The sequence below is a fragment of the Tachyglossus aculeatus genome, chromosome 12 (genome assembly GCF_015852505.1).
Source record: "Tachyglossus aculeatus isolate mTacAcu1 chromosome 12, mTacAcu1.pri, whole genome shotgun sequence".
NCBI lineage: Eukaryota > Metazoa > Chordata > Mammalia > Monotremata > Tachyglossidae > Tachyglossus > Tachyglossus aculeatus.
Window position 1 is genome coordinate 43,429,786 of NC_052077.1, and position 21,041 is coordinate 43,450,826.

The 21,041-nt window shown below is 48.6% G+C and overlaps 1 protein-coding gene across 1 annotated transcript in view; it reads right to left on the bottom strand.

Moving 5' to 3' along the window:
- The window catches only part of CENPU (centromere protein U), a 33,324-nt gene extending 14,169 nt beyond the window's left edge, over nt 1–19,155 (bottom strand). Inside the window, exons 1-7 of the mRNA XM_038755296.1 lie at nt 19,135–19,155; nt 16,101–16,164; nt 14,699–14,750; nt 7,693–7,813; nt 4,696–4,813; nt 2,131–2,191; nt 1,169–1,402 (exon numbers count right to left, since the gene is read on the bottom strand). Coding sequence (XP_038611224.1) covers nt 1,169–1,402; nt 2,131–2,191; nt 4,696–4,813; nt 7,693–7,813; nt 14,699–14,750; nt 16,101–16,123 — 609 coding nt within the window. The 5' untranslated portion in view covers nt 16,124–16,164; nt 19,135–19,155. The remainder of the gene's footprint in view (nt 1–1,168; nt 1,403–2,130; nt 2,192–4,695; nt 4,814–7,692; nt 7,814–14,698; nt 14,751–16,100; nt 16,165–19,134) is intronic.
- Nucleotides 19,156–21,041: the final 1,886 nt, after the last annotated feature.

Here is a 21,041-nt window from a genome sequence, read left to right on the forward strand (position 1 = left end):
TGGGGATTAAGTCTGTGAGCCCCCCGTGGGACAACTTGATTACCTTGTATCCACCCCAGCGCTTAGAACAGTGCTTTGCACATAGTAAGCGCTTAATAAATGCCATCGTTATTATTATTATTATTATTATCCACTACCGGAACAATTGCAGGTGGAGAACGGGCTGTTCTGGGAGAGATAATAATAATGGTATTTATTAAGCGCTTACTATGTGCAAAGCACTGTTGGAGAGACGTGTCCTCCGTGGCGTCTCTATGAGTCAGAAACTACTCGACGGCATAAGACAAGACCCCAGGTCTTACTACGGTGCCTTGCACAAGCGTAAGCCGCTCTGTACACAGTAAGCGCTCAATAAATACGACTGATGATGATTGATGATGATGGCCTAGTGGACACAGCCCGAGCCTGGAAATCAGGAAGTCGTGGGTTCTAATCCCGGCTCCGACACGTCTGCTGTGTGACCTTGGGCAGGCCATTCATTCACTCAATCGTATTTATTGAGCGCTTACTGTGTGCAGAGCACTGGACTAAGCGCTTGGGAAGTACAAGTTGGCAACATCTAGAGACGGTCCCTACCCAACAGTGGGCTCACAGTCTAGAAGGGGGAGACAGAGAACGAAACAAAACATATTAACAAAATAAAATAAAGAGAATACGTACAAGTAAAATAGAGTAATAAATACATACAAACATATATACATATATACAGGTGCTGTGGGGAAGGGAAGGAGGTAATGCGGGGGGGGGATGGAGAGGGGGAGGAGGGGGAGAGGAAGGAGGGGGCTCCGTCTGGGAAGGCCTCCTGGAGGAGGTGAGCTCTCAGTAGGGCCTTGAATTCTACAGCAAGAAAAAAAAAAATCCCTGTGCCTTAAGCACCTACAGAACCCCTTTTTTTCCTTACTGCACCTCTCCAAACTCTTCAGAGCATGTTCATTCCATTTCACGCTCATGTAATGCATAAGTTAGTTTCTAGGCCACTTCTCTGTGCCTCCGTTCCCTCATCTGCAAAATGGGAATTCAGACTGTGAGCCCTATGTGTGTCCAACCCGAATACCTTGTGTCTAGCCCAGTGCTCAGAACAGTGGCTGGCACCTAGTAAGTGCTTAACAAATGCCATCATCATTATTATTATCGTTATTACTAAGGCCAAGGTCTCTCCCCTCCTTACCTCTTGCTTTCCAGATGGCTGTGGGGGTCCCCGTCGGCCTCCCTTCTGGGATGGAGTGGCCACCGCCGGCGCCTCGGACCGCTCCGGGGGGTCGGAGGAGGAGGGTGTCCGTCCGTCTTGCTGTCCCTTGAACGTCTTCACGAGATGGGTGACCTTGGTCGAGGTGCTCGGATCCGAAGGCCCGGTCGAGGCCGGCTTGGCTTCGCCGCTCCGGGGCTTGGCCTTCCGGGGCGTCTACGGAGAAAAGTTCGGCGATAGGGGACCGGTTCGTTGGAAAGGCGTCTGAAACATCCCGCGGCCTTCCCTGCCCGGCCTGGAACCCAGAGCCTTAGGTGCCCGCTGGCTCTTCTAGTTCGCGGGGCCCCAGCCTAACAGCTCGTCAGGAGAACAATGGTCGCCCTTCCCACCGGCCCTGGTGACTTTGGGGAAGTCACTTAATCAATCAATCAATCATATTTATTGAGTGCTTACTATGTGCAGAGCACTGTACTAAGCGCCTGGGAAGTACAAATTGGCAACATATAGAGACAGTCCCTACCCAACATTGGGCTCACAGTCTAACTTAACTTCTCTATGCCTCAGTCCCCTCATCTGGGAAACGGGGATTAAGTCCGCAAGTCCTATGTGGGACAACCTGATGACCTTGTATCTCCCCCAGTGCTTAGAACCGTGCTTGGCACATTGTAAGCGCTTAACAAATACTATCATTATCATTATTATTATATCCTCAAGGGTGTCCACAGCCCTCCAGCGGCAGCTACCAGTCAATCAAAGGTCTTTATTCAGTGCAAGTGAATAAAGAAGTGAAGTGACATGCCCAAAGTCACACAGCTGACAAGTGGCGGAGCCGGGATTTGAACCCATGACCTCGGACTCCAAAGCTCGGGCTCTTTCCACTGAGCCACGCTGCTTCTCCGGGTGAAGAGGCGGGCCTCGTACCAAGACGGCGCCGACCCCCTTACCTGGGCGGGTCTGTCCTCGGGACGCTTCTCTGCCTCGGACTCGATGCGGGATGCTCTCAACCTGTACCGAACAACAACACGTTTGCTCCCTCTTGGTCGGGCGGCGTTCACGGGGTTCCCCGGGGGCCTGGCGTGAGGAGCCGGGATCCTCGGGGGTGGCGTGATCCAGATCGGTGATCCGGGAGAAGCAGCGTGGCTCAGTGGAAAGAGCCCGGGCTTTGGAGTCGGAGGTCATGGGTTCGAATCCCAGCTCTGCCAATTGTCAGCTGTGTGACTTTGGGCAAGTCACTTCATTTCTCTGGGCCTCGGTTACCTCATCTGGAAAATGGGGATGAAGATTGTGAGCCCCCCCGTGGGACAACCTGATCACCTTGTAAACTCCCCAGCACTTAGAACAGTGCTTAGCAAGCGCTTAATAAATGCCATTATTATTATCATTATTATTATTATTATTATTATTATTGGGCCCGAGCCTCCGAGCTGGCCGAGCGTCCACCTCTGGCCCGTGGGCTCTCGCGCCTCAAGCCGGTCTCCTTCTGCAGAATCACCGGGCCCTCATTCAGGCTCTCGAGGAACAGACCCCGTGTCAGCCTGTGATTTAGACTGCAAACTCTAGACTGGAAGCTCATCGTGGGCAGGGAATGAGTCTGTTTATTGTTGTACTGTACCCTCCCAAGCACTTAGTACAGCGCTCTTCACACAGCGAGCGCTCAATATGATTAAATGAATGACAATGACCTCTCCGTGGGTGGGAGAGGCTGAGGAGGAAGACCCTCCCTCCCACTGAGACTCCTGGGCCCAACCCCCCTGAAGGGGACATGATAATAATAATAATAATAATAATAATAATAATAATAATAATAATAATAATAATAATAATGATGGCATTTGTTAAGCGCTTACTATGTGCAAAGCACTGTTCTCAGCGCTGGGGAGGTTCCAAGGTGATCAGGTTGTCCCACGGGGGGGTCACAGTCAATCCCCATTTTAGATGAGGTAACTGAGGCGCAGAGAAGTGAAGTGACTTGCCCAAAGTCACCCAGCTGACAATTGGCGGAGTCGGAATTTGAACCCATGACCACTGACTCCATAGCCCGGGCTCTTTCCACTGAGCCACGCCGCATGACAGCTCACGCTGCAGCCCTCTGTCTTTCCTCCCTCCCCACTCCTCAGACACCCCAGGGAGAGAAGCAGCCTGGCTTAGTGGATAGAATAATAATAATAATAATAATGGCATTTATTAAGCGCTTACTATGTGCAAAGCACTGTTCTAAGCGCTGGGGAGGTTACAAGGTGATCAGGTTGTCCCATGGGGGGGCTCACAATCTTAATTCCCATTTTCCAGATGAGGTAACTGAGGCACAGGGAAGTGAAGTGTGTATACATGTATATATATATATATATATATATATATATATATACACACATATACCTGTATAGATGTATATATGTTTGTACATATTTGTTACTCTATTTATTTTACTTGTACATATCTATTCTATTTATTTTATTTTTTTAGTATGTTTGGTTTTGTTCTCTGTCTCCCCCTTTTAGACTGTGAGCCCACTGTTGGGTAGGGACTGTCTCTAGATGTTGCCAGCTTGTACTTCCCAAGCGCTTAGTCCAGTGCTCTGCACACAGTAAGCGCTCAATAAATACGATTGATTGATTGAAGTGACTTGCCCAAAGTCACCCAGCTGACAATTGGTGGAGCTGGGATTTGAACCCATGACCTCCGACTCCAAAGCCCGGGCTCTTTCCACTGAGCCACGCTGCTTCCCGCGGGCTTGGGAGTCAAAAGGACCTAGGCTGTCCACTGTGTGACCTTGGGCTAGTCCCTTTACTTCTCTGTGCCTCAGTTACCTCATCTGTAAAACGGGGATTAAGAGTGTGAGCCCTCTGCGGGACAAGGACTGTGTCCAACTTGATTAACTTGTATCTAACCCAGCGCTTAGAACAGGGCTGGGCATATAGTAAGCGCTTAACAAATACCCTAATTTTTTAAAAAAATTATTATTGTTATTATTATTATTAGAGGGAGTATTCCAAGGCCTTGCCTGAGGTCCTGGTGGCTCTCTGTCTTTTCTCCTTCACCCTGGCCCTGTGGTGGCTTCTGGGCATTTCTTCTGTGGCTCAGTGGAAAGAGCATGGGCTTTGGAGTAAGAGGTCATGGGTTCGAATCCCAGCTCCACCACGTCTGCTGTGTGACCTCGGGCAAGTCACTTAACTTCTCTGAGCCTCAGCTACCTCATCTCTAAAAATGGGAATTAAGACTCGTGAGCCCCACATGGGACACCCTGATCACCTTGTATCCCCCCCAGCGCTTAGAACAGTGCTTTGCACATAGTAAGCGCTTAACAAATGCCATTATTATTATTATTATTATTATTATTATTTCTTGAAGCTACAGATACCCATTCCCTGACCAGCCTGGCCCTTCATGCAAGCTCTTCTTCACGAGGCCAGGACGACAGAGTCGGGATCAGCTGTAGAGAGGGTTGGTCCCGGGGCGCCGCGGGAAAGGGTCTCCCACCGCAATTCCCAAATCCCAAGGAGACTCAGTACCTCGGGGCTCCTTTCGGGAGTGGCGTGGACGCCGGGGGCGGGGAGCCGGCCAGCGGCCTGGGGTTCAGGAAGGCGTCTTCCTCGTCCGTGTACACGGCCGTGCTGTGCAGGGGGTGGGCTGTGGAGCAATCGGGAAGCGACGGTCTTTTTCCTGTATCCATACCGGCGGGCGGCGCGAGTCGGGAATGGAGGGATCGGGACGATTTGGAAGAGCCTCGCCTGTGAAGACCCCCTCCTCTGCCCTCCCACACCGGGGGCTTGGCATCTTCGGACTCACAGGAAAAGCGGGAGGACCAAGCCAGCCCTGAAGATCCCTCTGTCTTTCATTCAATCGTAGTTATTAAGCGCTTATTGCGTGCAGAGCACTGTACTAAGCGATTGGGAGAGTACAAAGCAACAATAAACGGACACATTCTCTGCCCACGATGGGGTTACAGTCTAGCGGTGGGAAGACAGACAGGAATATAAAAAATTAATTACAGATATGGACAAAAGTGCAATGGGGCTGGGAGAGGAGAAGAACAAAGCACTTAGAACAGTGCTTTGCACATAATAATAATAATAATAATGATTGCATTTATTAAGCGCTTACTATGTGCAAAGCACTGTTCTAAGTGCTGGGGAGGTTACAAGGTGATCAGGTTGTCCCACGGGGGCACATAGTAAGTGCTTAATAAATGCCGTTATTATAACAAAGGGAGCAAGTCAGAGAGATGCAGAAGGGAGTGGGAGAAGAGACTGTGAGCCCACTGTTGGGTAGGGACTGTCTCTCTATGTTGCCAACTTGGACTTCTCAAGCGCTTAGTACAGTGCTCTGCACACAGTAAGTGCTCAATAAATACGATTGATGATGATGATGATGATGAAAGGCGAGGGTGGGGTGGGGGGCTTAGTCAGGGAAGGTCTCCTGGAGGAGATGTGCCTTCAATAAGGCTTCGAATAATTATAATAATGATAATGATGGCATTTATTAAGCGCTTACGACGTGCAAAGCACTGTTCTAAGCTCTGGGGAGGTTACAAGGTGATCAGGTTGTCCCACGGGGGGCTCACAGTCTGCATCCCCATTTTCCAGATGAGGTCACTGAGGCCCAGAGAAGTTTATTTATTTATTTATTTATTTTACTTGTACATATCTATTCTATTTATTTTATTTTGTTAGTATGTTTGGTTTTGTTCTCTGTCTCCCCCTTTTAGACTGTGAGCCCACTGTTGGGTAGGGACTGTCTCTAGATGTTGCCAATTTGTACTTCCCAAGCGCTTAGTACAGCGCTCTGCACATAGTAAGCGCTCAATAAATACGATTGATGATGATGATGATGATGAAGTGACTTGTCCAAAGTCACCCAGCTGACAACTGGCGGAGCCGGGATTTGAACCCACGACCTCTGACTCCAAAGCCCGGGCTCTTTCCACTGAGCCACGCTGCTTCTCCAAGGGGGAAAGGGGGAGAGTAACTGTCTGTCGGATTTGGGGAGGGAGGGAATTCCGGGCCAGAAGCAGGATGTGGAAGAGGGATCGGCGGCGAGGTAGGTGAGATGGAGGCCCAGTGAGAAAGAAGGTTGGCAGGAAAGGAACGAAGTTTGCGGACTGGGCTGTAGTAGGCGATTGGCGAGACGAGGTAGGAGGGGGCAAAGTGATGGACGGCTTTCGCCGTGAGATTTCTCCTCAGCTGCTCTGAGCACCGGAACTGCTCTGCTCCCCTCGGGCCCGTCTCCTATCAACTCTCCCCATAATAACAATAATAATAATGATAATAATAATGATGGCATTTGTTAAGCGCTTACTAGGTGCAAAGCACTGTTCTAAGCGCTGGGGAGGTAACAAGGTGATCAGGTCCCAAGTGGGGCTCACAGTCTTCATCCTCATTTTACAGATGAGGGAACTGAGGCCCAGAGAAGTGAAGTGACTCGCCCAAAGTCACACAGCTGACAACTGGCAGAGCTGGGAATTGGCGGAGATGGGGTGGCTTTGAGGCCCAGAGAAGTGAAGTGACGTGCCCAGGGTCACACAGCAGACAAGTGGAGTCGGGATTGGAACCCAGGTCCTTCTGACTCCCAAACCCGGGCTCTGTCTCCTGAGCCACGCTGCTTCCCGGCTCCGCCACTTGTCAGCTGTGTGACTCTGGGCAAGTCACTTCACTTCTCTGGGCCTCAGCTACCTCATCTGTAAAATGGGGGCTGTGAGCCCCCCGTGGGACAACCTGCTCACCTTGTAACCTCCCAGCGCTTAGAACAGTGCTTTGCACATAGTAAGCGCTTAATAAATGCCATCATCATCACCATCACCCTCCAACAGAATCTCCGCCACGTCTGCCAGAGAGGGAAGGGGGGTTTATTCATTCAATCGTATTTATTTATTTTAGATTGTGAGCCCACTGTTGGGTAGGGACTGTCTCTATATGTTGCCAACTTGTACTTCCCAAGCGCTTAGTACAGTGCTCTGCACACAGTAAGCGCTCAATAAATATGACTGTTTGATTGAGTGCTCACTGTGTGCAGAGCACAAAGCAACGTGGCCTAGTGGATAGAGCCCAGGCCTCGAAGTCAGAAGGGCGTGGGTTCTAATCCCGCCTCAGCCACTTGTCATAAATGCCATCATTATTATTATTATTATTGTCTGCTGTGTGACCTTGGGCAAGTCACTTCACTTCTCTGGGCCTCAATCCCCTCATCTGTAAAACGGGGATTTTTTTAAATGGCATTTATTAAGCGCTTACTATGTGCAAAGCACTGTTCTAAGCGCTGGGGAGGTTACAAGGTGATCAGGTTGTCCCACGGGGGACTCACAGTCTTCATCCCCATTTTACAGACGAAGGAATGGAGGCACAGAGAAGTTAAGTGACTTGCCCGAAGTCACACAGCTGACGATTGGTGATGTGGGACGGGGGCTGTGTTCAACCCGATGATCTTGTATCGACCCCAGGCTTAGAATAGTGCCCGGCACGTAGTGAGTGCTTAACAAATACCGTTATTTAATAAAAGAAAAAACAACTTACCAAAGGAATGGTCAGGTTCATCCTCTTCCAGCTCAGTCCCGTTGGCTCTCAGAATCCTCGACAGGTCCGGCTCCTCGGGTAAAAAGAACTTCCAGGGATGCGCAGCCTTCTTCCGTAATTCCTAAAGAACAATAAAACCAGCCCCACTGCCTGAGGCTTCCTGTCACTCATTCAATCCTATTTATTATTAATAATAATAATAATGATGGCATTTATTAAGCACTTACTACGTGCAAAGCACTGTTCTAAGCCCTGGGGAGGTGACAAGGTGATCAGGTGGTCCCACGGGGGGCTCACAGTCAATCCCCATTTTCCAGATGAGGGAACTGAGGCCCAGAGAAGTGAAGTGACTTGCACAAAGTTACACAGCTGACCGTTGGTGGAGCCGGGATTTGAACCCATGAGCTCTGACTCCAAAGCCTGGGCTCTTTCCCGTATATATATATATATATATGTATATGTATATATATATATGTATATATATATATATATATATATATATACAGGCTTTACCTGTATATCATCATCAATCGTATTTATTGAGCGCTTACTGTGTGCAGAGCACTGTACTAAGCGCTTGGGAAGTACAATATGTTTGTACATATTTATTACAAGAGAAGCAGCGTGGCTCAGTGGAAAGAGCCCGGGCTTTGGAGTCAGAGGTTGTGGGTTCAAATCCCGGCTCCGCCACTTGTCAGCTGGGTGACTCTGGGCAAGTCACTTCACTTCTCTGGGCCTCAGGTCCCTCCTCTGGAAAATGGGGATTCAGATTGTGAGCCCCCCATGGGACAACCTGATCGCCTTGTATCCCCCCAGCGCTTAGAACAGTGCTTTGCACATAGTAAGCGCTTAACAAATACCATCATTATTATTATTATTACTCTATTTATTTATTTATTTTACTTGTCCATATCTATTCTATTTATTTTATTTTGTTAGTATGTTTGGTTTTGTTCTCTGTCTCCCCCTTTTAGACTGTGAGCCCACTGTTGGGTAGGGACCGTCTCTCTATGTTGCCAACTTGGACTTCCCAAGCGCTCAGTCCAGTGCTCTGCACCCAGTAAGCGCTCAATAAATACGATTGATTGATTGATTTCCACCGAGCCACGCTGCTTCTCTATTTTTGGAGCGCTTACCGCGTGCAAAGCACTGGACTAAGCGCTCGGAAAGTACAATTCAGCAACAGGGACGATCCCTGCCCACAGCGGGCTTGCAGTCTAGAAGAGGGGGAAAAGTCGAGAACGGACGGTGACCGGGAATCGGTCACCCTCGGGAAGAGCGGATGGGCCCCGGCACGGCATCGCTTGCGCCCTCTCGTTCATTCATTCATTCATTCATTCAATCGTATTTATTGAGCGCTTACTGTGTGCAGAGCACTGTACTAAGCGCTTGGGAAGTCCAAGTTGGCAACATAGAGAGACGGTCCCTACCCAACAGTGGGCTCACAGTCTAGAAGTCTCGTTCCCGCTGCTCTTTGGGCATGACGAGAGGGTAGACGGGCAGAGGGGTGGCACCCAACGCTTAGAACAGTGCCTGGCACATGGTAAGCGCTTAACAACTACTATTACTACTATCTGGCAAAGTGGAAGCCAGTGGTGTTTCCCTTGTAGTATTGAGCCACTGGCCAAAGTGGCCATGAGAAGCAGCGTGGCACAGTGGGAGAAGCAGCGTGGCACAGTGCAAAGAGCCCGGGCTTTGGAGTCAGAGGTCCTGGGTTCGAATCCCGACTCCGCCACAGGTCTGCTGGGTGACCTCGGGCAAGTCACTTAACTTCTCTGAGCCTCAGTGACCTCATCTGGAAAATGGGGACTAAGACTGTGAGCCCGCTGTTGGGTAGGGACTGTCTCTATATGTTGCCAACTTGGACTTCCCAAGCGCTTAGTCCAGTGCTCTGCACACAGTAAGCGCTCAATAAATACGATTGATGATGATGATGAAGACTGTGAGCCCCACGTGGGACAACTTGATCACCTTGTATTCCCACCCCCAGTGCTTAGAACAGTGCTCTGCACATAGTAAGCGCTTAAAAATGCCATTATTATTATTATTACGACACAGTCAATAATAATAGTAACTGCGGTATTTGCTGGGTGCTTACTATCCAGCAGGCACTGTACTAAGCGCTGGGGTGAAGCAGCGTGGCTTAGTGGATAAGAGCACGGGCTCAGGAGTCAGAAGGACCCGGGTTCTAATTCCGGCTCCGCCACTTCTCTGCTGTGTGACCTTGGACAAGTCACTTCACTTCTCTGGGCCTCAGTGATTTCATCTGTAAAATGGAGAGGAAGACTGTGAGCCCCATGTGGGGCAGGGACTGTGTCCAAGCGCTTAGTACAGTGCTCTGCACATAGTAAGCGCTCAATAAATACGATTGATGATGATGATGATTAGCTTGTATCTACCCCAGCGCTTAGAGCAGTGCTGGACACATAGTAAGCTCTTAAGTACCATAATTATTATTATTATTATTGTTACGAACAAATCGGGTTGGACACAGTCCCCGTCCCACGAGGGGCTCACGGTCTCAATCTCCATCTTACAGATGAGGTTCACTGAAGCCCAGAAGTGAAGTGACATTATTATTAATCAATCAATCAATCGTATTTATTGAGCACTTACTATGTGCAGAGCACTGTACTAAGCGCTTGGGAAGTACAAATTGGCAACATATAGAGACAGTCCCTACCCAACTGTGGGCTCACAGTCTAAAATACCATTATTATGGCATTTATTAAGCGCTTACTATGTGCCAAGCACTGTTCTGAGCACTGGGGAAGATACAGGGTAATCAGGTTGTCTCACAGTGAAGCTCACACTTTAAATCCCCATTTTACAGGTGAGGTAACTGAGGCACAGAGAATTTAGTGATTTGCCCAAGGTCACTCAGCAGACAAGTGGCGGTGCCGGGATTAGAACCTGTGACCTTCTATGGCCTGGGCTCTATTCATTCATTCATTCAATCGTATTTATTGAGCGGTTGAGAAGCGGCATGGCTCAGTGGAAAGAGCCCAGGCTTTGGAGCCAGAGGTCATGGGTTCAAATCCCGGCTCTGCCGCTTGTCAGCTGGGTGACTCTGGGCAAGTCACTTCACTTCTCTGGGCCTCAGTTACCTCATCTGGAAAATGGGGATTAAGACTGTGAGCCCTCCGTGATCGTCCTGTAACCTCCCCAGCGCTTAATACAGTGCTTTGCACATAGTAAACGCTTAATAAATGCCATCATTATTATTATTATTAGAAGCAGCGTGGCTCAGTGGAAAGAGCCCGGGCTTTGGAGTCAGAGGTCATGGGTTCAAATCCCAGCTCTGCCACTTGTCAGCTGGGTGACTCTGGGCAAGTCACTTCACTTCTCTGTGCCTCAGTTCCCTCATCTGGAAAATGGGGATTAAGACTGTGAGCCCTCCGTGGGACAACCTGATCGTCTTGTAACCTCCCCAGTGCTTAGAACAGTGCTTTGCACATAGTAAGCGCTTAATAAATGCCATCATTATTATTATTATTATTAGAAGCAGCGTGGCTCAGTGGAAAGAGCCCGGGATTTGAAGTCAGAGGTCATGGGTTCAAATCCTGGCTCTGCCGCTTGTCAGCTGTGTGACTCTGGGCAAGTCACTTCACTTCTCTGGGCCTCAGTTCCCTCATCTGGAAAATGGGGATTAAGACTGTGAGCCCTCCGTGGGACAACCTGATCGTCTTGTAACCTCCCCAGTGCTTAGAACAGTGCTTTGCACATAGTAAGCGCTTAATAAATGTCATTATTATTACCAGCGCTTAGAACAGTGCTTTGCACATAGTAAGCGCTTAATAAATGTCATTATTATTACCAGCGCTTAGAACAGTGCTCTGCACATAGTAGCACTTAATAAATGTCATTATTATTACCAGCGCTTAGAACAGTGCTCTGCACATAGTAAGCGCTTAATAAATGTCATTATTATTACCAGCGCTTAGAGCAGTGCTTTGCACATAGTAAGCGCTTAATAAATGTCATTATTATTACCAGCGCTTAGAACAGGGCTTTGCACATAGTAAGCGCTTAATAAATGTCATTATTATTACCAGCGCTTAGAACAGTGCTCTGCACATAGTAAGCACTTAATAAATGTCATTATTATTACCAGCGCTTAGAACAGTGCTCTGCACATAGTAAGCGCTTAATAAATGTCATTATTATTACCAGCGCTTAGAGCAGTGCTTTGCATGTAGTAAGTGCTTAATAAATGTCATTATTATTACCAGCGCTTAGAACAGTGCTTTGCGCATAGTAAGCGCTTAATAAATGTCATTATTATTACCAGCGCTTAGAGCAGTGCTTTGCACATAGTAAACGCTTAATAAATGCCATTATTATTATTATTGAGCGCTTACTGTGTGCAGAGCACTGTACTAAGCGCTTGGGAAGTCCAAGTTGGCAACATCTTGAGACGGTCCCTACCCAACAGCGGGCTCACAGCCCAGAAGGGGGGGACAGGCAACAAAACAAAACATACAAACCAAATAAAATAAATAGAATAAATATGTACAAGCAAAATAAATAGAGTAATAAATATGTACACGCAAAATAAATAAATAGAGTAATAAATATGTACAAACCACAGTGGCTCTGCCCCACCACTGTGGGGTCACAGGGCCAAGTGGCCAACGAACCTAGACCGTGAGCCCACTGTTGGGTAGGGACCGTCTCTAGATGTAGCCAACTTGGACTTCCCAAGCGCTTAGTACAGTGCTCTGCACACAGTAAGCGCTCAATAAATACGATTGAATGAATGAATGAGCCCATCCCTCCCTCAGCAGCATCCCTGTACAGGCCTGGCTCTCTTCTCAGAGTCCAAATTCTCAAGAGTGTTGGGGAAGCCCCAGGCAAGTCTCGGCCCCTTCCACCCCCAGGCCGCGAATAATAATGATGAACATAATAATAATAATAACAATAACGGTATTTGTTAAGCACTTATTACGTGCCAAGTATTGTTCTAAGAACTGAACAAATAATAATAATGATGGCATTTAAGTGCTTACTATGTGCAAAGCACTGTTCGAAGCACTGGGGAGGTTACAAGGTGATCAGGTTGCCCCACGTGGGGGGGGGGAGGGGGGGGGCTCACAGTCTTCATCCCCATTTTACAGATGAGGAAACTGAGGCCCAGAGAAGTGAAGTGACTTGCCCAAAGTCACACAGCTGACAATTGGCAGAGCCGGGATTTGAACCCATGGACTCCAAAGCCCGGGCTCTTTCCACTGAGCCACGCTGCTACAAAGCAATCAGGTAGGACACAGTCCCAATTCATTCATTCAATCGTATTTATTGAGCGCTTACTGTGTGCAGAGCACTGTACTAAGCGCTTGGGACGTACAAGTTGGCAACATATAGTATCCCCCCCAGCGCTTAGAACAGTGCTTGGCACATAGTAAGCGCTTAACAAATGCCATCATCATCATATAGAGACAGTCCCTACCCAACAGCGGGCTCACAGTCTAGAAGGGGGAGACAGGCAACAAAATAAAACATATTAACAAAATAAAATAAATAGAATAAATATGGACAAGTAAAATAGAGTAATAAATATGTACAAACATATATATATAAATATATATATACATATATATATATATACATACAGGCGCTGTGGGGAGGGGAAGGAGGTAAGGCGGGGGGGATGGGGAGGGGGAGAGGACCAATCCCACATGGGGTTCACAGTCTTTATCTCCACTTTACAAATGATGTAACTTAAGGCCAGAGAAGTAATAATGATGGTATTTGTTAAGCGCTTACTATGTGCCAAACACTGTTCTAAGCACTGGGGTAGATATGAGGTCATCAGGTTGCTCCACGTGGGGCTCACAGTCTTAATCCCCATCTTGACAGATGAGGTAACTGAGGCACAGAGAAGCAGCGTGGCTCAGTGGAAAGAGCCCGGGCTTTGGAGTCAGAGGTCATGGGTTCAAATCTCGGCTCCGCCAATTGACAGCCGTGTGACTTTGGGCAAGTCGCTTAACTCTTCTGGGCCTCAGTTACCTCATCTGTAAAATGGGGATTAAAACTGTGAGCCCCTCGTGGGACAACTTGATCAGCTTGTAACCTCCCCAGCGCTTAGAACAGTGCTTTGCACATAGTAAGCGCTTAATAAATGCCATTATTATAGGTTATTATATTATTAATATAATAATAATTCCCTTCCCTCCCTTCAACACAAGAAACTGTACGAACGAGAAAGAATCCCCGAAAGCCATTGAGCTGGGAAGCTCAAAGTGGAGGCAGGAGACCCTGTTTCTCAGTCTGATTCTACTCCTCAACTGCTGTGTGACCATGGGCAGGTCACTTAACCTCTCTGAGCCTCAGTTCCTTCATCTGAAAATGGGGAAAATGATTCCCGGCCTCTAGAGGATAAAATAAGATCATTGCTGTGACTGCCCTTGGAGAAAATAAGCCCACAGCTACGAAGCGTTAGTCTTATTTATCGTCATTGTGTGCCCGAGATCTTCCAACAGGCAATCCGTATCACCAGAGATATTAAACTAGAGTTTAAGCAACAAATTGTTGTATTCTCCCCACTGTTTAATTCCCCTCAATTTGTGACATTTCCACCCCTGCTCCAAGAATTGTTCCAGAGCAGCATTTTACTGAAATAATGTGCGGCAGCGAGGCAGAGTGGATATGGCATGGGCATCAAACGGTCATGGGTTCTAATTCGGGCTCTGCCGCTTGTCCACTGTGTGACCTTGGGTAAGTCATTTCTCTTCTGTGGGCCTCATTTTACAAATGAGGATTGAGACTGTGAGCCTCATGTGGGGCAGGGACCGTGTCCACTCCAATTTGCTTATATCCATCCTAATGCTTAGTACCGTTCCTGGCACAAGCCATGCGTCTAGTACAAGCTCTTAGTACAGTGCTCTGCACACAGTAAGCGCTCAATAAATACGATTGATTGATTGATTGAGTTAACAAACCCCATAATAATAATAATTATGAATAAATTTGGATGCAAAAATTCAACTCCTTAAAGAACATCATTTACCCCTCTTCCGGACTGGTGGTCTCTTCCTAGTTTCTTCTTGGATGTTTTCTTGCTATTAATATTAAACGGAAAAAGAAAAACAGTGACTAGACGCCTTATGCTTATAAAAGACGAAAATCCAACACATCCTTAACTCCGCTAAGTGCTCACTAGCCCATCAGCCCAGGTGGAGGGTCCCCAAGAGAGGACGGACCCCTGGATGAAAACACACGGCAGGGCTCCCCGCCCCCCAAGATCACTCAGTCAATCCTATTGATTGAGCACTTTGTGCAGGGCACTGTACTAAGTGCTTGGGAGAAGACAGTATAACAGAAAAGCTCATTCGTGGCCCACGCCGAACTTCGTCTAGAGGGAGAGATAGACATGGATCATCAGCAATCGTATTTATTGAGCGCTTACTATGTGCAGAGCACTGTACTAAGCGCTTGGGAAGTACAAATTGGCAACATATAGAGACAGTCCCTACCCAACAGTGGGCTCACAGTCTAAAAGGGGGAGACAGAGAACAAAACCAAACATACTAACAAAATAAAATAAATGGGATAGATATGTACAAGTAAAATAAAGAGTAATAAATATGTACAAACATATATACATATATAAATGTATATATGGATATATATAAATGAATATATATAAATGATATATATTACAGTAAGTATAGTAAGCGCTTAACAAATACCATCATTATTACTTCTCTGGCCTTAGGTTACATCATTTGTAAAGTGGAGATAAAGACTATATGAAATTACAGATATTTAAATGAGCGCTATGGGGCTGGGACGGGGGATTAATAGAGGGAGCAAGTCAGGGTGATGCGGAAGGGAGTTGGGAGAAGAGGAGGGCTTAGTCAGGGAAGGCCTCTGGGAGGAGATGGGCCTTCCATGAGGTTTGGAAGAGGGAAGAGGAAGGTCTTCCCTTCCTCCCTTGGAAGCGGGGGAAGAGGAACGGTCTGTTGGATTTGGGGAGGGAGGGTATTCCAGGCCAGAGGCGGGATGTGGGCGAGGGACAGGCCGTCACGTTGTCTGTGGTCCCGCCAAGCCGAAGTCACCCCCGCGGAGGAGGGGGACGGGATTTCGGGACACGGATTCCCACCCGGCAACCAACGGCACCGGGGCTCGAGGAGCTCAATCAATCAATCAATCAATCGTATTTATTGAGCGCTTACTATGTGCAGAGCACTGTACTAAGCGCTTGGGAAGTACAAACTGGCAACACATAGAGACAGTCCCTACCCAACAGTGGGCTCACAGTCTAAAAGGGGGAGACAGAGAACAAAACCAAACATACCAACAAAATAAATAGGATAGAAATGTACAAGTAAAATAAATAAATAAATAGAGGTGAAGAAGCGGGGCTGTATGCGAGGAAACCCACCGGGTGAGACCGTCCCCCCACTCACGTGCTGTCTCCACCGCGAGGCATCGTCTCTCCTTTGTCCCGGGCCTGTCCCTGGACCAAGCTGACTGGGGACAAATGGGGAGCCGGTCAGCGCGGGCTACAAAGGCACTGTACTCAACGCAATGGAGCCACCCTGGCTCGGCCTCGAGGCCCATGGCCCACCCAGCCCACCCAATCAATCAGTCGTATTTACTGAGCGCGTCCTGTATCATCATCATCATCAATCGTATTTACTGAGCGCTTACTATGTGCAGAGCACTGTACTAAGCGCTTGGGAATCAATCAATCAATCAATCGTATTTATTGAGCGCTTACTATGTGCAGAGCACTGTACTAAGCGCTTGGGAAGTACAAGTTGGCAACACATAGAGACGGTCCCTACCCAACAGTGGGCTCACAGTCTAAAAGGGGGAGACAGAGAACAAGACCAAACATACCAACAAAATAAAATAAATAGGATAGAAATGTACAAGTAAAATAGAGTAATAAATATGTACAACCATATATACATCTATACAGGTGCTGTGGGGAAGGGAAGGAGGTAAGATGGGGTGATGGAGAGGGGGACGAGGGGGAGAGGAAGGAAGGGGCTCAGTCTGGGAAGTCCAAATTGGCAACATCTAGAGAGAGTCCCTACCCAACAGTGGGCTCACAGTCTAAAAGGGGGAGACGGAGAACAAAACCAAACATACTAACAAAATAAAATAAATAGAATAGATATGTACAAATAAAATAAATAAATAGAGTAAAAAATATGTAGTGCACTGAACCACGTGCTTGGGAGAGTGCGATATAACAGGAGTCAGTAGACACATTCCCTGCCCACACTGAGTCTAGAGGGGGAGAGAGACATTAATGAATACGATTGATTGATTGATTGATTAAACACTAAAGGAGGTAAAAAATAATCAGGTTGGACACAGTTCCCGTCAGCGTGGCTCAGTGAAAAAGAGCATGGGCTTTGGAGTTAGAGGTCATGGGTTCAAATCCCGGCCCTGCCAATTGTCAGCTGGGTGACTTTGGGCAAGTCACTTAACTTTTCTGTGCCTCAGTTCCCTCATCTGTAAAATAGGGATTGGGACTGTGAGCCCCCCGTGGGACAACCTGATCGCCCTGTAACCTCCCCAGTGCTTAGAACAGTGCTTTGCACATAGTAAGCGCTTAATAAATGCCATTATTATTATTATTAATATAAATTATATTTATATTCTATATATTATATTAATATAAATAATATAAATAAATTATGGATATGGACATGAGGGCTTTGGGGCTGAGGGAAGGGGGAATAAAGGGTACAAATCCAAGTGCGGAGGTGTTACAGAAGGGAGTGGGAGAAGAGGAAAGGAGGTTCTTGACGAGTGGGGAAACGCGGATTGAACTGTTTTGTAGGAAAATGATCCGAGCGGCAGAATGAAGTATGGACTGGAGCGGGGAGAGGCAGGAGGATGGGAGATTCACAAGCAAGCTGATATAGAGAAGCAGCGTGGCCCAGTGGAAAGAGCCCGGGCTTTGGAGTCAGAGGTCAGGGGTTCAAATCCCGGCTCCGCCCATTGTCAGCTGTGTGACTTTGGGCAAGTCACTTCTCTGTGCCTCAGTTCCCTCATCTGTAAAATGGGGATGAAGACCGTGAGCCCCCCGTGGGGCAACCTGATCACCTTGCATCCCCCCAGCGCTTAGAACAGTGCTTGGCACATAGTAAGCGCTTAACAAATACGACTTTGGGCAAGGCACTTCACTTCTCTGGGCCTCGGTTCCCTCATCTGTAAAATGGGGATTAATGTGAGCCTTAATGTGAGCCCCCCGTGGGACAACCTGATCACCTCACCGGCGCTTAGAACAGTGCTTGGCACATAGTAAGCGCTTAATAAATGCCATCATTATTATTATTATTAGACGGGACGGAAGCCGGATTGCAGGGGGTCGAGGACAGAGACGGAACAGAGGCAGCGGATGCAAACAGCCCGTTGGAGGAGTTTGGACGGGAACAGGAGGAACTCAGTGGAAAGAGCCCGGGCTTTGGAGTCAGAGGTCATGGGTTCAAATCCCTGCCCCACCACTTGTCAGCTGTGTGACTTTGGGCAAGTCACTTCACTTCTCTGGGCTTCAGTTCCCTCACCTGTCAAATGGGGATGAAGACTGTGAGCCCCCCGTGGGACAACCTGATCTCCTTGTAACCTCCCTAGTGCGTAGAACAGTGCTTGGCACATAGTAAGTGTGTATATAGTAATAGTATGCCTTCTCTCTGAACTCCCATCCTCGTGTCTCTCTCCACTTCAATCCATACTTGATGCTGCTGCCCGGATTATCTTTGTCCAGAAACTCTCTGGGCATATTACTCCCCTCCTCAAAAATCTCCAGTGGCTACCAATCAATCTGCGCATCAGGCAGAAACTCCTCACCCTGGGCTTCCAGGCCGCCCATCCCCTCGCCCCCTCCTACCTCACCTCCCTTCTGTCCTTCTCCAGCCCAGCCCGCACCCTCCGCTCCTCTGCCACCACTAATCTCCTCACTGTACCTCGTTCTCGCCCGTCCCGCCGTCGACCCCCGGCCCACATCCTCCCCCGGGCCTGGAATGCCCCCAATCCCTCTGCCCATCCGCCAAGCTAGCTCTCTTCCTCCCTTCAAGGCCCTGCTGAGAGCTCACCTCCTCCAGGAGGCCTTCCCAGACTGAGCCCCTTCCTTCCTCTCCCCCTCCTCCCCCCTCCATCCCCCCCATCTTACCTCCTTCCCTTCCCCACAGCACCTGTATATATGGATATATGTTTGCACATATTTATTACTCTATTTATTTATTTTACTTGTACATATCTATCCTATTTATTTTCTTTTGTTAGTATGTTTGGTTTTGTTCTCTGTCTCCCCCTTTTAGACTGTGAGCCCACTGTTGGGTAGGGACTGTCTCTATATGTTGCCAATTTGTACTTTCCAAGCGCTTAGTACGGTGGTCTGCACATAGTAAGCGCTCAATAAATACGATTGATGATAGTAAGTGCTTAATAAATGCTATTAAAAAAAACAAAAAACTTTTCCACCTGTGACCCAGGCTGGACACTCGCCCAGGGGCCTGCCAAGCCTTCGGTCACCTTGGACCTCCAACGGCTCCGGGCTTGGAGTTAAACCCCATTCAGGCTCCGGGCTTGGGCTCCTTGGCACCCACCCGATGTGGCCTGCCCAACGCCCCAATCCATGGCATTTCCCAAGCACTTACTGTTGCCTGTTGACTTGTTTTGATGTCTGTCTCTCCCCTTCTAATAATAATAATAATAATAATAATAATAATAATAATAATAATAATGGTATTTGTTAAGCGCTTACTATGTGCCAAGCACTGTTCTAAGCGCTGGGGGGGGGGATACCAGGTAATCAGGTTGTCCCACGGGGGGCTCACAATCTTCATCCCCATTTCACAGATGAGGGAACTGAGGCCCAGAGAAGTGAAGTGACTTGCCCAAGGTCACACAGCAGACACGTGGCAGAGTCGGGATTAGGACCCATGACGTCTGACTCCCAAGCCCGGGCTCTTTCCACGGAGCCACGCTGCTTCTAGACCGTGAGCCCGCTGTGGGCAGGGATTGTCTCTCTTTGTTGCTGAATTGTACTTTCCAAGCACTTAGTACAGTGCTCTGCTCGCAGTAAGTTCTCAATAATTATGAGTGAATGAATGAATGAACGCATGCAGAGCACTGTACTAAGCATTTGGGAGAGTATAATGCAACAAAATAGACACACTCCCCGCCCATACTGAGCTTACAGCCTAGCTATACCTTCCTTCCCCTCAAGCCTCCTGACCTACCGCCCATCTACAACTTTCTTACCCTTTAACTACCCCCCGTTTGGTTTACCACCCAACCCCACTTTCCCCTCCAGCCCCCCGATTTACCACCCACCCCCACTTTCTTTCCCCTCCGGGCCCCCAATTTACCACTCGCCCCGACTATCCCTCCCCTCCAACCCCCCAATTTACCACTCAGCCCCACTTTCCCTCCCCTCCAACCCCCCAATTTACCACTTAGCCCCACTTTCCCTCCCCTCCAACCCTCCAATTTACCACTCAGCCCCACTTTTTCCCCCTCCAGCCCCCCAATTTACCACTCAGCCCCACTTTTTCCCCCTTCAGCCCCCCAATTTACCACTCAGTCCCACTTTTTCCCCCTCCAGCCCCCCAATTTACCACCCACCCCACTTTCCCCTCCAGCCTCCCAATTTACCACTCACCCCACTTTCCCTCCCCTCCAGCCCCCCCAACTGACCACCCATCTCCACTTACCCTCCCCCAGCCCCCTACTTTCCCTCCTTTCCAGCCCCCCAATTTCCCACCCACCCCCACTTTCTTTCCCCTCCAGCCCCCCAATTTACCACTCACCCCCACTTTCCCTCTCATTTAGCCCCCCACTTTACCACTCACTCCCACTTTCTTTCCCTTCCAGCCTCCCAATTTACCACTCACTCCCACTTTCCCTCCCCTCCAGCCCCCCAATTTACCACCCATCCCCACTCCTTCCCCTCCAGCCCCCCAATTTGCCACCCACCCCCACTTTCCCTCCCCTCCAGCCCAATTTACCACCCATCCCCACTTACCCTCCCCAGCCCCCACTTTCCCACCCCTCCAGCCCCCCAGTTTACCACTCACCCCCACTTTCTTTCCCTTCCAGCCCCCCAATTTACCACTCACCCCCACTTTATTTCCCTTCCAGTCCCCCAATTTCCCTCCCTTCCAGCCCAATTTACCACTTATCCCCACTTTCTTTCCCTTCCAGCCCCCCAATTTACCACTGACCCCTACTTTCCCTCCCCTCCAGCCCGCCAATTTACCACTCACCCCCCCTTTCCCTCCCCTCCAGCCCCCCAAATGGCCACCCATCCCCACTTTCTTTCCCCTCCAGCCCCCCAATTTCCCACCCACCCCCACTTTCCCTCCCCTCCAGCCCCCCCATTTATC